Raw genomic sequence first — 18,182 nt, forward strand, 5'->3', positions numbered from 1 at the left:
AATATTCAGATTTGTGTTAGTATCTCTCATTTAAGAAATTCAGAAATGGAAAAAAAAGGAAAAATTCTTCCCTGATACCACATCCGTCAAAACAGCATCTAATTTTCTTTCTTCTCTTCATAATCAAGTTTCTCAGAGGAGTTGTTTGTCCATCTTGACTCTCCTCCTTTCTTTTTAGTCTTTAATTCACATCATTCTGGGCCTTTGTTTCCCATCGTTATATTAAAACTTACTTTGCTAAAATAAAATGGTAAATGGCTTCAGTGTTTGTAGTTGTGTATATTTAAATTCCTCCCAGCATTATTCAGGAAAATAAATGACTCCCGTCTTGAAAACCTAACTCTTTTCATGGTTTGAATGGTACCATACATCCCCTGTTTCCCTCTTCACCTCTCCAGCCATTCCTTCTTGGTTTCCTTTGTCAGTACTTTCTTGTTGCTTGACATCTTACTGTTCCTCAGGGTACTCATTGCTAGCACATTTCTCTCTCCTGAGTTTTAGATTCGTATATCCAGATATCCACTTGATTTCTGTTGAATATCTGACAGACATTTCAAACTTAATATTTCAAAATACAACCCTCTCCCCCAACACTCTTGCCTTGCTTGGAATTTCTGTGATGTAACAAATCAATCCGTTTACTAAATCCATAAATTTAGGGGTCACTGTCAGTTCTTTTTTGTTTCATACATCCTCTCCATCAGCAAGTCCTATTAATTATACTTGGAAAATATTTTAATAATCTATTGCCTCTTTGTCACCATTCAGCCTTCTAGACTACTGTAATAGCATGCTGACTGATCTCAGGTCTGTACTTCTCAGAGCAAATAGAGTCATTTTCGGAAAATGTAAAGCAGATCACCTCACTCTCCTGCTTTAGATCTTTTGTTGAGTATCGATTGCTTTGAAAATAAAATCCATACTCAGCAGTGTGACCTTAAAAATCTTCATTCACAATCTGGTCTTTGCCCCCCTTTTCAGCCTCCTTTACTTTAGTGTTTTCTGGATGTCAGCTACATCGGGCCTTTTAAAAGTTCCTTGAACAGTGAGATTCGGGGCCTTGGTACATACCCTCATGCTGGTCGTGCCTAAATACCACATCCTCATTGCCGCCTCTGACCTCGCGCAGTCCAAGTTATTTTTATGACTTCCTTTAATGCACCTCTCCTCCACCTAATGTTAAGCTTCCAGTAGAACCAGGAACTCTGCAAACCCTGATGTCCTTAACCTCTCTCACATATTGCCTTGTTTAGAATAAATATTAGATAGATGGGATGGATATCTGGAGGGATAGATAGATGCATGAAAATCTGGTCTGTGTCATAGATGTGTAGATGAAAACTGATAGGCAAATGTAGACTCTCCCTCATTAATAGCAGATGGTAATATATATATATACATTTCTTTTAATTCTTTCAGCAAGATCTGTGTACCTTCTTGATATCAAGAGCCTGCAAAAACTCAACACTGGCTAATTATTTATACTGGTATGTGAAATAATTTTTTATTTTATAATCACAGTTTAGGACTATTTTTTCCCAAATTGTAAACAAAAAGGCAGTTTAAAATAAAGTATGAGCAATGATCAAAAACCTGTACGGTATTTGTATTTAGCTGTATTTATTTGCAATTATGCTCATGGAAATGGTTGTTAGCATCACAGTTTTTCTTGCTTTTACTAACTTTCTAGGATCTAAGATAAAACTGGGTAAGTTAATTGATTTTTTTTCAGTTTGATATCTGTTTGCCTTTTATGCTATTTAAATAGTGTTAGTATGATACTTTACTGTAATTCAGTATTTTCACATTATTTACTAAAATACTGCAATCATGCTAAAGTAGACAGAATTTGAAGTTACTTATCTCATAGATGAGGAAACTGAGGCAGAGACATGAGGTAGCTGAACTTGCTAAAACTTGAGCTGGGATTAGATCATTGATTTCACATTTTGCCATTTACAGAGTACTTTCAGTGACCTTTTCTCGTTTGTTCATGTGAAGTTTAATAGGGCAAATGTAAGTATCTGTATTTTATGTGAGAACATGTTTCCTGAATGAGTTGAAGGAAAGAAAGAGAGGGAACTAAGGCATAGAAAGGTTAACTAACTTACTGAGACACAATTAATATGAAGCATGGCTCCCTTTTGTCATAGAATTTTAAAGTGTAAAGAACAAGTAGCTTAAGCCACAGGAGAAATCCTTTGTTTTTTGTTCAGTTATAAAGAAAGCACTAGGATTAAACACTAGACAAGAGAACCTTATCCAGTTTTTAGAGCAAACAAAAGGCAAAGCCAGTTGGGTGCGCTCTACTTCACGCCTTCTGTACATTTGAGAGAGCATTTTTTTTAAACTTCCCAACAAACCTGATATTTGTTTAACTATAGAAAAGATCCCTGATGTAATCTTACTGCTCAGTTTACTGTGTTTAACTGTGTTTTTCTGTTGACCTTTGTAGTGGGAAGAAAAGTAATGCCATGCTTTTCTTTAGCAATTTAATATAATAATCATAAAACTACATTTCCCTCACAGTAACTTTCAGTATGTCCTTGGAAATACATCCGCAGAATGTTTTGGCTAGTTGTTAATCACGGTTTTGATTTTGAAAAGTTTGCTTAGAAATTATTATATTACCAAATCACTACTATTTCCCTTTAATGCAGCCTCTTGCTTCCTAAAGTTCTCCATATTGCAGTTTGAATTCTTAAGTGTATGTCTATTCACTGGTGTTAAGGAAAAATATTTCCTTGTAAAAATTTAGATAAATAATTCTGAGTAAATTAAAATGTGTAGGGCACAGTGCCAAGGTTTTGAGTAAGTACTTTTAAGCCTCGTAGGTATTTAAAATCAAGGTTTTATATATTTTTAAATGTTTTACTAAGAATTCCTTTATAGCTATATTTATTTCCTTGTAATATTCATGAAAAGTTTCTCTGGCCCATTACTTGCAGTGTAGATTAGTCACTTGTAGGAGCTGTATGTGCATACACTGATTATGTGGTGTTTAAAATTATGTATTCTTTAGATTTGAGTGTAGACCAGATTTCACTGTAAAATTTGAAATTAGTTGTGATAAAATCTTTGCTATCTTATTTCAAGTAGGAAGAGTTTTCAAACCATTCTGAATGCAGCTGAACAGTAAGGAAATCTGTTAGGTGAACAGTTTCCAGTGAGGCAGCAGTTTCTGTTCAGAAAGAGTACTTTGTTTTCTCTACAGATAATAAACAAAGTGAAGCCCTAGCTCCCAATCTTATAAATGTTCCATCAAACTTAGATTTGATTTGTGTTCTCCCACTGTGTTTCTGATTCACTGATGCGATAGCGTGTGCTATGTCTGTTCATTCTCTGAGGAGTAATTGTTTTTTTCCATATTTACAGTCTGCATATTTACAGTCCGCATATTACATGTTGAGAAATATTCAAGGAGGGAAAGAGCTATTGATGTGGACTTCTGAGTTTGGTAGACACCACTTTTGTGATTGTAGCATGAAAATAAGGAAATAATTTCAAGTAGTTGACTTAAAATAATCATTCTTTTCCTTTGAACCTGGACAGAGTAGTATAAAATATTAATCACATGTAACAGTTTATATGCTTCTCAGTCTAAGCTTACCCTAACAAATGTATTAAAATATAAATTTGAATTGATTGTGCTATTTCATTTTGAACATTTTGAATTTCCTTGTTCATTTGTTCCCTTTCCGTTGATTTAAACAGAATTCCTGCTATAGTTGAATCCTTAGGGGCCTATAATAATACAGACAATCCTTTTAAAATAAATGATGTCAACCTTTTAAACCACAGAGAGAAGTAACAGCCTCTAATCTGTTAAATGTTGAACATCAGGATCTATAAATTGTTCCACTTTTTTTTTTCTATAGCTATTCCAGTATGTTGAAATTAAAAATAAACTTTGGCTGCTTTGACACGTTTTTCTGTAACTTTTAAGACCTTTCAAGGTAATAAAGTTTATTTACCTCACAAAATGAGATTGTCAGGAAATAGGTAGCCCACTGATGTCATCATACAATGGGTACCCACATAATTTTGTCTGCATTTCTACTTGAAGATGACAGGTTTTAAGGAAGTACATGACTGCTTTATAGAATCTTCTTACTGCTGTGAACAGAATTCAGAAGTGACTCAAATCTTGGTCTTCTTGTCTTAATCCTTGTCTTAATCTAAGTTGGTCCTTCATTTTGGAGATTACACTGTCATTTTTTAGACGGACTTGCCCTTTGTATCAGAACTTTGGTTTGAGTGATTTTGAGAGCTGTTTGTTATGTGACCTTTGTCACATGGCTGTAGCCCTTGTATTTACTTGACAGTCACGGGGACCTGAACAAAGCAATGGAGCCTGTATATCATGGTCATCTGTATTGCTTCTTTAGAAAGGAGTTGCTGTGTAAATACAGGAAAAGACAATGAATATACTAACATGATGGAAATAGTAAAGACTTTAAAGGATTATTGTTGTTCAGTCACCAAATAGGGTCCATCTCTTCACGACCCCATGGACTACAGCATGCCTGGCTTTTCTGTTCCTCACCATCTCTGGGAATTTGCCCAAGTTCATGTCCAGTAAATTGGTGATGCCATCCAACCATCTCATCCTCTGTCACCCTCTTCTCCTTCTGCCTTCAGTCTTTCCCAGCATCAGGGTCTTTTCCAATGAGTCAGCTGTTTGCATTAGATGGCCAAAATATTGGAGCTTCAGCTTCCACATCAGTCCTTTCAAGGAGTATTTAGGGTTGACTTCCTTTAAAATTGACTGATTTGATCTCCTTCTTGCTTGCCAAGGGATTCTCAAGTTGATGGAGATAGTAAAGATTTCAGTACTCCATACTGAGACTTTGCTACTTACATACTAAGGTGATGGAGATGGTAAAGACTTAAAGAGTTATTAATTTTTTTAAAAATTTATTTTAAAAGTTATTAATTTTTTAAAATTGTATTTTAAATTCATATGTGTCCTGTGGCTATAGAAGGACATGTATGAATCCTGTGGCTTTCTTTGTTCAAGATTTAAGAATGCTTTCTTGAATTTTTGGTTTCGAACTCTTGTCAGGAACATAAAGTAAATACAGTGTCATGGTCTAGTTTCTCATACTACTTTACGGAAAATTCTAGGTTATGCAGCTCTGAAGACTTCCAGATCACCTGTCATTATCATGGTACAGTGTGGCACTGGGAAGTCAGTAGTTGAAGGCACTTAACTCTTATCAGCCTTTAAAATATTTCTGTGTATAAGACTCTATTGCATATGCCAGGGGCCACTAAATATTTTTTAAGATACAGAATCTGTCATCAGTTTCTTTATAACTTCTGAAGGGAGCTAGGAGTAAGTTGTGAAACAGTGATGAGCCAGGTAACATTATCAGCAGAAGTTGTTATGAGAGGGTCATACCTGTTCTGGGATGTCAGAGAAGAAAGAGTTTAGGGTTTAAGAGTTCCTGGAAGAGATGGAGTGTCCCTGTGTTTGAAGTGTGGGTAGAATCAGGAAGGGTGGAGGCAGGAAGGTATTTCTGGATGGTACTACAACATGAGCAACAGCACAAAGTGGGGTAGGGGAGTCCAGCTGACTAGAGTGTGAATGCGTGAACTGGAGACAGTGGAAGTTGAACCAGAAACTTAGGGCCACGGAGAGTGTTTTTAAATAGAGGGAACTGTTGGTGTTTTTGTTAGTATCGGTGGGGCATGGTGAAGGTAGTTTAAAGAAGAAAACTTTAGGATGCTTATATTGATCAATAAGGTGTTTGTTTTTAGAGTTAGAGAAGCTGGGTAGAAGGTATCTGCTGATTGATTCCAGACAGGGCTAGTTAGTAGTGCAGAACAATTAAAAGAAATATTTTATAGGAAAAAAATTGACTCGGCCTGGTGACCAAGTGAGCATAGGTGTTTGAAGTGGGGGAATGTGACCTAGGCTTGGCTCTAGATCTGCAGACCACAAATTAAACACAAAGTCCCAGTAATAGTTTTATGTAGAGCCTGTGTTCGCTGGTTTGGTTACAACCTCACCACTTTTTTCTTATTTTTCTTCTATTCAGGTGATGCAAACTGTAGCCCAAATGTCTGAAATGTTGATAATGCCTTAAACTGAGATAGAGAAATCACTCATTTAGTGTAATAGCTTCAGTTTTACACATGTTCAGTTATAAATGACAGTTTCTTGAAAAGGGGATCTACTGCTTGAAAACTAGGGAAGATGAATGTAAAAGCAGACCACCATAAGTATTATGTCCAGGCATGGAAGTGCTAACAGTATAGTGCAAACAAGACAGATAAACGCTCTGTTCTCATGAAGCTTAGCTTCTAGGTGGTTGAATATTTCTTTCTAGACATAGTGTAAAGGAAAATAATAAGCCCTGTGATTTGAAATTTGTGAAGTACCATCAGTTAAGGAGGTTGAGAAGTTTCATGTGGTTTTTAAAAGGTCAAACAGTGTGAGAGAGTAAGCTTAGTAGAAAGAATTCTGGCCTTGGAGCCCAGAATCTCTGATTCTGATTTCAACTCTTCAGTCAACTAATTGTATCACCATGGGCAAGATACAACCACCTCTAAGTTTTACTGTTGATAAAACAAGCAAGTTTCAAACTGTATATCATGATCCTTTTGAAATCAATTTTAAGGCTCACAATCTAGCTTTTGTTACTTAAAGAAAAATGAAATAGAACAATAACAAATATTAACATATTATTCATAGAATATTGTTTTGTGAAACTTTTTTCAGCATTGTGTGTCTGTATGCACACATGGGCTCTGTGTAACAAGTAATGATATAAATGCATGTCAGTATGGCCAGTTCAGTAATAATTGAAAACATTGGATTAGACAACCTCTAAAATCTAATCCAGGTCATTGTTTATATAATTATATGAATTGTATAAGCAGTGTAAGTTTAAGAATATGTTTATATTTAAATTTTTTTAACTCTCTAACAATCACAGTTTTATGATGGAAACATTGAAGATTTTATATGGAATTTCAAGAAATTAAGAAATTGGGTGGGAAAGGGAAAATTAATAAATTTATATTTCAAAGTTATGTTAATGAGAAAAGCTTCAGAGTTTTTTTTTTTTTTTTTCCCAGAATAAGAGAGCCTTATGTAATACCAAAAATATTACATAAATTTCTACAATATCTTTGTTCATGTGTTACTTGGTAGATTTGTGAGCTTATATGATTTCTGAAGATGTTAATGTTCTATGTACCTCATAAAGAATTAGGAGAAAATGCTCATTTTGATCCCAAAATTTTTAGAAAATCTAGGATATTTTACAAATTAAGGCATCCTTTTACTAATTTATCTTTTATAGAAGGTTTTGCATGTTGTTCCTTAATTTTCAGATTGTAAAAGAGTGATGATAAAATGTTTCATTACTCATTATTTTTGCAAATGTGAATTAATCTTTTAATGGAAAGGCATAAATAAAATAAATCTGTGTTTCATTTCACACTTATATGAATGACTTAACCTATTTTTAAGGTATGTGATAGTGGAATGTGAAGATCAAGATACTCAGCAGAGAGATCCAAAGACCCATGAAATGTACTTGAATGTCATGAGACGGTTCAGCCAAGCATTGTTGAAGGTAACCATTTAATGTATGGATTGGCATATACAGTGCATGGGCCCTGTCTGGCCCATTGCCTGTTTTGGTATGGTCTATGAGCTAAACATTGCTTTTTATTTTTAAATAATTGGGAAAAGTCACAAGAAAAATTATGTCAAATTCATAAATCAGTGTTCATAAGTAATATTTTATTGGGACATAGTTATGCTCATTTGCTTTCATATTGTTTGCGGCCACTTTGACTACAATAGGAGTAAATAGCCAGAATGGAAACTCTGTAGTCAACAACACCTAAAGTAGTTAATCCTTGGCCCTTAATAGAAAGTTTGTTGACCCCTAAGTTAATGAAACAAACCTGTTGCTGGAACAAAAAAAAACCCAAATCTTTGCTCTTTTGTTTCACTCTCTTTTTTCTATTTTTATTTTTAAGACTATGTACATTTACATAAATCTGGCAGTGGTTATATTGCAGATACTTTACATAACTTCTGTTTTTGCTTTTACATTTTCTAGAGATATGTAAGCCTTTTTTACCTGGTGTTCTTGTGATTGTTAAGGCAATGTCTCAGTTCAGCCAGCAGAGGGTGCATGGGCAATGAAAAAAATTGTCACATTACCTGATTTGCTGTAGAAATATTTTGCTTCATAGCATCTTTCTCTGCTGTTTCATGTTCCATTTAAATTTTCTTAAAATTTAAATCACATCTTATTGAACTCTTTGAGACTAAACTTTTTTTATAGTTCTCAGAGCCCAAGATTCGCTATATCTAAACTGATTGGAAAATAAGCAGTTGGTCCTCTCTTCTAATCTCAATTCTGTCACTTATAGCTTTTGTCATCCTCTGAGGAAATTTTGATCTCTTTGAGAATAAATTTCAGTCTTTCAAATAAGGATATATAATTGCCAAGCTGCTTCTTTCAGTGTAATTGGAGAAATTAAATGAGAAAATGTTATTTTATAATATTTTATGAACTGAGAATTACTACATAAGACTTCATAGCATTGGTTTTTATGGCTTTTATTTTACCAAGCTAGCATATCATATTGCTATTTGAGAACTTTTTTTAAAGGATTTAATTTGTTCCTTGAAGATAGTAGTGTTTCTACTATATGCCCAGAACATTTTTGAAGAAATTATAAGTGTCCAGATATTTATTGAATCAGTAAGTGAATACACTTTGGGTCAATAAATTCTGTCTTGTCACACAGTTGCATGTGAGAAAAAATGTGCAATTTTTGATAGATTAGTATTCACTGATGACTCAAATAATTTTCAACTGTAGAAGAGTTGGTGGTGTTTAAGATAGCAGGCTTCTCATTATCTCTGAATCAAGATAATTATTTTTTTCAGTATTACTTTGTGTTGAAGTTTGTAGTTATTAAATAATAAATAAGGGTCACCCAGGCTATTGAAGAAACCCTGATCATTATGCTATATAGAATTAACTTTTCTTTCCTTTGAATTCCTTCAGGGTGACAAGTCTGTCCGAGTTATGCGTTCTCTGCTGGCTGCACAACAGACTTTTGTAGATCGGCTGGTGCACCTAATGAAGGCAGTGCAGCGTGAAAGTGGAAATCGTAAGAAAAAGGTAAACCTTCTGGCTTTGCTTTCTTTTTTAGCTTAGAGGTGGTGATTTGGTCACTAAGTCTATCTGACTCTCTGTGATCCCATGGATTGTAGCCTGCCAGTCTCCTCTGTCCATGGGATTTCCCAGGCAAGAACACTGAAGTGGGTTGCCATTTCCTTCTCTAGCGGATCTTCCTGATCAAACCTGGATCTCCTGCATTGCAGGCAGATTAACAACATTAATCTCACTGTACATCTTCACCAGAACTCTTAGGTAACCAGTAGATCTCAACAGTGGGCTTAAAATATTCAGGAAGCCATGTTGTAAACAGAGGTGTTACCATGCAGGCTTTGTTCTTCATTTAAGAGCAAGCAATTGATTTAGCATAACTCTTAAGGGCCTCAGGATTTTTGGAATCGTAGATAAGTGTTGACTTCAACTTCAGCACCTAACCAGAGCATCAGTCTGCCCTTTGAAGCCAGGCACTGACTTCTCCTTTTGAGCTATGAAAGTCCTAGATGGTATCTTCTTGCGATAAAAGGCTGTGTCATCTGCTGTGAAAAATCTGTTGTTTAGTGTAGTAGCAACTTTTGTTAATTATTTTTGCTAGATTCTCTGGATAACCTTGCTGCATCTTCTACATCCACTTGCTGCTTCATCTTGCACTTTCATGCTTTGGAGATGACTTCTTTCCTTAAACCTCATGAGCCAACCTCTGCTAGCATCAGATTTTTCTTCTGCAGTTTTCTCACTTCTTTCAGCCTTCACAGCCTTGAAGAGATTTAGGGCCTTGCCCTGGATTAAGCTTTGGCCTAAGGGAATGTTGTGCCCGGTTTGATCTTCTATCCGGACCACTAAAACTGTCTCCATATCAGCAATGAGCTTGTTTTGCTTTCTTATCATTTCTGTGTTCCGTAATTTCCTTCAAGAATTTTTCCTTTGTGTTCACAGTTTGGCTGTCTTTTTGGCATAAGAGGCCTAGCTTTTGGCCTGTCTTGGCTTCCATCATGTGTTCCTCACTAGCTTAATTATCTCTAACTTTTTATTTAAAGTAAGAGGCATGTGACTCTTCCTTTCACTTAGACACATAGAGGCCATTGTAGGGTTGTAAGTTGGCCTAATTTCAACATTGTTGTGTCTCAGGGAATAGCAGAAGAAGAAAGAAGGACAGCTGGTCAGTGGGGTAGTCAAAACACTAGTAACATTTTATTGATTAGGTTCTGCGTTTTATATGGGCTTGGTTTATGATGCCCCAAATCAATTGCAATAATAATCAAAGATCACTAATCACAGATCATCTTAAGTATAATAATAGAAAGTTTGGAATATTGCAAAAATTAGCAAAATGTGACATAGAAACACAAAGTGAGCAAGTGCTATTGAAAAATTGGCACCAATAGTTTTGCTCGATGCAGGGTTGCCATAGACCTTCAATTTGTAAAAAATGCAATACCTGTGAAGCGCACTAAAGTGAAGTGCAAGTAAATGAAGTGTGCCTGTTATAGTAATAGGAGTGGTTAGATCCTGTACTGATTATTTCTCTCACACATACTACCTCCTTTATGTTATGTTACTTCACATAGACTTTTATGGTGCTTTGCAAATATTTTAAAGTTAATGGACTTGGTCTTTTACGTCCTTACCATATGCTTTCAAAGCCACTTTTCTGTTTTCACCTAATTAGTACTTTATAACTTGTTCCCCTAGAATGAGAGACTACAGGCATTGCTTGGAGACAATGAAAAGATGAACTTGTCCGATGTGGAACTTATCCCACTGCCTTTAGAACCTCAGGTGAAAATCAGAGGAATAATTCCAGAAACAGCTACATTGTTTAAGGTAAATATGGTGGATCTTTGATACCTATGACTGGAGCTGATTCTTTAAAGCTGGATCAGAGACTCTACCTTTGGGAAAAAAGATGCCTTTTATTTTTCAGGCATCTGATAAATAAAGATCTTCTTGTAATACTTGTGGACATTTTTATGTGAAATGTATGAAGTGTTTTTATATCACTGGATTTTTTTAATATTTAATTCTTTGAACTATTTATTAATCAGAGCCACACCTGTCTTTTCCCATGTAAGCTTAAAAAAAAAATTGAAATGCAAACTTAAGCATTTACTTTATAAGTTCCTGTGGTTAGATAAGAATTCCAGTTACCCTTTTATAAAATTTTTCAATTTGGTATCTGTTCCTATGACTTAAATATTTTCTCATCTTTTTAAGTGGTTTATTCTCTTTTAGTCCGTAACAGCCTTCTTTTGGCATTTCTTTTGGCTGGCCACCACTTGGATAGTTAGAAAGGATTGGAGGCAGCTGCCTTCTCTAAGGAGACCAAAGGGCTGAGTTCATTCCTTGTGAAGCTTCATTGAGACATGATGTTGTAGGTCATCTGATTCTAGGGTTGGAAAAGGGGGAAGTTGCATTGGAATATCACTTTCTACTGGGTAAGAAAGGGCTCATAGATCTCTCCTTTGGATAGATTTTATAAAGGGTATGATTACAATAAGAAATGGTTCAGAATTTTTTTTAAGGGTGTGTTTTGAAAGGCAGCCTGTGGCAGTTCAGCATGCACAACTGCAATATATTTCAAAAGCAGTGCTTTAACCTTACTGTATGTTATGGACTGATTGTGTCTATTCTTCTAAATATTATTCTATTGCATCAGTTTTTAAATGTTGTTTGCAACCTGTTTAGTTGGTTTTAAGACTCCTTGAGTTATAAACCTGCAATTTAAAAACTGCTGGTTATAGGAGAGCGAATGCAAGTATTTCTTAGTTCATGTTAGAACTCCCAAATAAGATCTGCTTCTAATACTCTCATTCCCTTAGGACTAACCAAGAACAGTGTTTTATCATTTTTTAGCAAACAGGATGAAAAAGAATATTTAAGACGTAGAGCTGGAGTTGTAAGAGTGTGGTATGAGAATCTCCCACCATTGTTAAGTAGATTCTGGATCCATTTTTTTCCTTAAATAGTTTTATAATTATGTCATATATACAAAGTATAGATGGTCAGTAAGATAGCATGTGATATCATTTTAATCCTAATGTTCAATTCTGAATTTTTTCTTCTAGCCTTTATTAAATAAGTGGACATTCTTAAAAATGCTGAATTGGAGTTTAGGACTAATGGTTCTAGGGCATTTACTGCATAACTCTAGGATTATAATTCTTAACCATTTGGGGGCCATGAGTTTAAAGAGTCCAGTGAAAGTGACGGATTGGATATTTTAGAAAGTTACCCATAATGCTTGTTCAGTTCAGTTCAGTTCCATCGCTCAGTCATGTACGACTCTTTGCGACCCCATGAATCGCAGCACGCCAGGCCTCCCTGTCCATCACCAACTCCCGGAGTTTACTCAAACTCATGTCCATTGAGTCGGTGACACCATCCAGCCATCTCATCCCTGTCGTCTCCTTCTCCTCCTGCCCCCAGCCCCTCCCAGCATCGGGGTCTTTTCCAATGAGTCAACTCTTCACATGAGGTGGCCAAAGTATTGGAGTTTCCAGCTTCAACATCAGTCCTTCCAATGAACACCCAGGACTTATCTCCTTCAGGATGGACTGGTTGGATCTCCTTGCAGTCCAAGGGACTCTCAAGGGTCTTCTCCAACACCACAGTTCAGAAGCATCAATTCTTCGGCACTCAGCTTTCTTCATAGTCCAACTATCACATCCAAACATGACCACTGGAAAAACCACAGCCTTGACTAGACGGACCTTTGTTGGCAAAGTAATGTCTCTGGTTCTTAATATGCTGTCTAGGTTGGTCATAACTTTCCTTCCAAGGAGTAAGTGTCTTTTAATTTCATGGCTGCAATCACCATCTGCAGTGATTTTGGAGCCCAAAAAATAAATGCTTGTACATACACTGAAATGTCTACACAGAGTTGTAGCAGAATCCATGAATTCTTGTTGCCCTTCTATGAACTCCTTAGAGCTGAAAAGGTTATGGACTTAGTTTTCAGTATTTTTAAACAATATTTTGTTAGACCCTAGCTTAAGAACAAAAGTTGGATCTCTGTGGGGAGTGAGCCCCTTAAGGCACGGGGATTAGTGCCTAGTTATCCTTAGATTGTCATATGTTTACACTAGATTTCAGATGTACTCTAAATTTCAAAATCAGATCCAAATTGGAATAGGGAAGTTACAACAAAGAACATCTTGCTTATCATTTATCTTTAGGAATTTTGCTTCCAGTTGTTTTCTTGAGCATTTGTGAGTAGGGTACAGGGATAAAATATATTTACCCTGAAGTGATCAAAGGATACTACAAATATTTGAAGTTTTAATTCACTAGAGCTTGTAGTTTCTAAACTTATGTTCTTTGAAGGATTTTTTATGCCTTTCCCCTAAAATTTTACAGTGAAGTTTTCAAACATACAGCAAAGTTGAAAGGCTTTCACAGTAAACAACTATATACTCACTACTTCTATTCTGTTAGTAACATTCTACTGTCCTTTTTTTGTCACACATCTGTTCATCCCTCTGTCTGATACTTTTTATGCTGTTATTTTATGCTGTTATTTCTCATGGTCTTTAGAAATTAATGTTATTATTTTCTTTGCCAGATTCATTTCTTTTCTTTAGATTATTACAAGTTTCTCCACATTTCCATCTTATATAATTTGAAATTAATATCTTTATTTCCAGAGTGCTCTTATGCCTGCACAGTTATTCTTTAAGACTGAAGACGGAGGCAAATATCCAGTTATATTTAAGCATGGGGATGATTTACGCCAAGATCAACTTATTCTCCAAATCATTTCACTCATGGACAAGGTGAGTATAACCTTATGTTGGTGGGGAATATGTTTTCATTTTACAAATCAATGGTTTAGTCAATATGGTATGCATGGATACAGAATTATATGTACCCAGAATTATATAACATACAGGTACAATCCTGGAGAGCTGAACAATCTCCACTTGATCTTGAACAAATGTAGTTGTTATTATATTACTGCAGATGGCTCTTAAGATGGCTATAAAATGAAACTGCATGTGTTCCTTTTTATAAAAACGTTTTCACAGTTCTTTCAGTGTTGGATTTAGTAATTTTCTTCCTCTTAGTCAATTAAATCTTCTTTCTTAAATCCTGTTTCTGTCCATGGATTTTATAGAAACATATTTGTCTTCATTTCCTTATTTGGAGTTCTGAAATACTTCATGACCAGTAAGGCCTGCATAAATCCTTAGGAACCCTCTATCAGTGAAAACTGACAGTGATTTAGAAAAAGATAAAGAGATGTATTAAACTGCTATAATACTTACTTGAAAACTATTTCATAACATTCTTTTCATTTGTTTAATATGACTTTTGATCTCAAGCTGCTAAGAAAAGAAAACCTGGATTTGAAGTTGACGCCCTACAAAGTACTAGCAACTAGTACAAAGCATGGTAAGTTTATTTTTTAACATAATTATTTATCTCAGTGTCCAATGAGTATATTTTTCCTTTTTAAATTGGAACTTGTTAAGAATGTTAGGGATTGAACTCATTTGTAACACTGAAGGCCAGTCGGCCTTCTTGGCTACCTGTCCACCTTCCCTCCCTTCCTTTCTTTTTATACCTCTTGAAATCATTAAACAGCGTATTTGGGTAAAAAATGAGAACCTTTATGATATATTTCTTTGGATTCAAAACTATTTCCAAACCACAGTAGTTTTCTTCCGTGGTGATCTGTATCTGAAATCATTATTGTTTTTGTTACTGTTCAGTTGCTAAGTCATGTTCAACTCTTTGCAACCTCATTCACTGCAACATACCAGGCTCCTCAGTCCTCCACCATGTCCTGGAGTTGGCTCAGATTTGTGTCTATTGAGTCTGTGATGCTGTCCAACCATCTCATCCTCTGCCGCACCCTTCTCCTTTTGCTTTCAATCTTTTCCTAGCATCAGGGTCTTTTCCAGTGAGCTGGCTGTTCACCTGAAGTAGCCAAAGTATTGGAGCTTCAGCATCAGTCCTCCCAATGAATATTCAGGGTTGATTTCTGTTAGGATTGGCTGGTTTGATCTCTCTACAGCCCAAGGGATTCTCAAGAATCTTCTCCAGCACCATAATTCGCAAGTATCAATTCTTCGACACTCAGTGTTCTTTGTGGTCCAGCTCACATCCGTACGTGACTACTGGAAAAACCATAGTTTTGTGTATATAGACCTTTGTCTTTGATGTCTCTGCTTTTTATTATGCTGTCAAGATTTGTCATAAATTTTCTTCCAAACAGCAAACAACTTTTAATTTTATGGGTGCAGTCACCATCTGCAGTGATTTTGGAGCCCAAGAAAATAAAAAATGTCACTGCTTCAACTTTTTCCCCTTCTGTTTACCATGATGTGATAGGGCCAGATGCCATGATCTTAGTTATTTGAGTGTTGAGTTTCAAGCCACTTTTTTCACTCTCTTTAACCCTAATCAAGAGGCTTTTTAGTTCCTCCTCACTTTCTGCCTTTACAGTTGTATCATCTGCATATCTGAGGCTGTTGATCTTTCTTCTGGCAATCTTGATTCCAGCTTGTGATTTATCCAGCTTGGCATTTCGCATGATGTACTCTGCATATAATCATTATTGAGAGTTACTAAAACATAGAGAGGCTTTCTGTTGTGCCCGGCTTATGCAAACCACTCATCAGATGATGTTGCTTTTATTCATTGATTTTTTTTTTTTTTTAATATATATGTCTAAGTCTTTCTGAGATTAAGTAACCTCTGGAAGTTGACAGAAGATTCCCTCAGATGCTTGCCTAATGTGTATTGTAAATTTTATGATCTTTTTACTCTTAGAGCTTCTTACACTTAGATTAGGTACCTTGGAGAAACAAGTACCTGTTTTATTTTAGGCTTTCTGTGCTTCTCTTTGTTACTCCCAAATCTTTCTGGTGGTTTAATTCCTTATATGTTCTATTACTATCCTACATAAATTGATTTACTTAGCTTTCATTTGCTCCTTATTTGTCAATTCTTCGGCACTTTGTCCAAATAAGACAAAAGCCTTAGCTTAGTTTACAAGTTCTTGTGTGATATAACATACCTCCACACCTCTCTGTAACACCTCTTTTTTCCACTCTCCTTGCTTCTTAGACTTTAGCCACACCAGCCACCTTCCATTTTCGCAAATGTACCATGCTCTTTTTAGCCTTATATTATTGTTATCTTTAATATCCTTTCTGCTTTATTTATGCATCTTTATTATCCTTCAAAACACAGTTCAGATGTCAGAGATCCTCTGATCCCTATTGTAATATAGGTCTCCCTTTACTATTCCTTTTCATAGTGTCCTTTCATTCATAGTTTTATGACAATAAAACTTGCAAACTTGTGAGATCTTTGAAAGCAGGTCAAAGCTCTATTTTTGCTTACCTGCAAAAGTCTTGCTACCTAGTAGAAAAACTACAAATATATGTTAAGTGTGTTGATGCAGACTGTTCAGTATTTACCATATGGGAATAGATGAGATGTTTCTTACTCTAAAGTAATGCACAGTCTCCTAATTTGCATGCAAATAATTATAATGTGTCATTGTTTAGTTGCTTAGTCATGTCCGACTGTTTGCAACCCCACAGACTGTAGCCTGCTGGCTCCTCTGTCCTTGGGATTTCCCAGATAAGACTACTGGAGAGGGTTACCATTTTCTTCTACAGAGGATCTTCCTGGCCCAGGGATTGAATTTGTGTCTCTTGCATTGGCAGACAGATTCTTTACCACTGAGCCACAAGGGAAGTCCAATTATAATCTAAGGCTTACCGAAACCTGATCATAGTTGTTTATGATTCTGAAATACTTCCATCATTCAACTTTGATTTTTTTTTTCACAGATTTGTAGTTTTATACTTCTTTTGTTGTCCCTGGACTTACCAGACTTACTTTTTCTCCTTATTCTCCTGTATACTATCCTCCTCCCCTTCTTTTTGGTAGTTGAGGTAGGAGATTTATATTTCCCTCTCATATCATTTCCAGGGAATGGCAGAAGATAGAGTATTACACAAAGAAAGCCAATGAATATACTATAATTTTTGAGTTAGGTGATTGATATTCTGAAATGCCACAATTTCAGATTTCTTAAAGTGATTTTACATTTAGAATTTTAATTGACATGTTATAAAACTTCAGAAAGAAATTTTTATGCCAAATTTAAGAAGCCTTACCCTGTTACTGATCTGATAAACAGAGTGCCTGAAGAACTATGGACACAGGTTTGTGACATTGTACAGGAAGCAGTGATCAAGACCATCCCCAAGAAAAACAAATGCAAAAAGGCAAAATGGTTGTCTGAGGAGGCTTTACAAATAGCTGAGAAAAGAAGAGCAGTGAAAGGCAAAGGAGAAAGGAAAGATATACCCATCTGAATGCAGAGTTCCAGAGAATAGCAAGGAGAGATAAAGTCTTCCTCAGTGATCCGTACAAAGAAATAGAGGGAAACAATAGAATGGGAAGGACTAGAGATCTCTTCAGGAAAATTAGAGATACCAAGGAAACATTTCCTACAGAGATGGGCACAATAAATGACAGAAATGGTATGGACCTAACAGAAGCAAAAGATATTAAGAAGAGGTGGCAAGAATACACAGAAGAACTACACAAAAAAGATCTTAATGACCCAGATAACCATGTTGGTGTAATCACTCACCTAAAGCCAGACATCCTGGAATGTGAAGTAAGTGGGCCTTAGGAAGCATCACTACAAACAAAGCTATTAATTAGAGGTGATAGAATCTAGTTGAGCTATTTCAAGTCCTAAAAGATGATGCTGTAAAAGTGCTACACTCAATATGCCAGCAAATTTGGAAAACTCAGCAGTGGTCACAGTTTTCATTCCAGTCCCAAAGAAAGGCAATGCCAAAGAATGTTCAAACTATCACAAAATATTGCACTCATCTCACATGATAGCAAAGTAATGCTCAAAATTCTCCAAGTGAGGCTTCAGCAGTACATGACCTGAGAACTTCCTCATGTTCAGGCTGGGTTTTAGGCAGAGGAACCAGAGATCAAATTGCCAAAATCCATTGGATTGTGTAAAAGGCAAGAGAGTTCCAGAAA

General features: G+C 35.8%; 1 protein-coding gene across 1 annotated transcript in view; it reads left to right on the forward strand.

The window, feature by feature from the left end:
- Window positions 1–18,182, forward strand: part of PIK3C3 (phosphatidylinositol 3-kinase catalytic subunit type 3) — a 164,489-nt gene that overhangs the window by 92,533 nt on the left and 53,774 nt on the right. Inside the window, exons 13-18 of the mRNA XM_043443924.1 lie at window positions 1,420–1,487; window positions 7,484–7,589; window positions 9,045–9,161; window positions 10,848–10,979; window positions 13,799–13,927; window positions 14,477–14,546. Of these exons, the coding sequence (XP_043299859.1) occupies window positions 1,420–1,487; window positions 7,484–7,589; window positions 9,045–9,161; window positions 10,848–10,979; window positions 13,799–13,927; window positions 14,477–14,546 (622 nt within the window). The remainder of the gene's footprint in view (window positions 1–1,419; window positions 1,488–7,483; window positions 7,590–9,044; window positions 9,162–10,847; window positions 10,980–13,798; window positions 13,928–14,476; window positions 14,547–18,182) is intronic.

This window comes from Cervus canadensis, chromosome 23 (genome assembly GCF_019320065.1).
Source record: "Cervus canadensis isolate Bull #8, Minnesota chromosome 23, ASM1932006v1, whole genome shotgun sequence".
Taxonomy (NCBI): domain Eukaryota; kingdom Metazoa; phylum Chordata; class Mammalia; order Artiodactyla; family Cervidae; genus Cervus; species Cervus canadensis.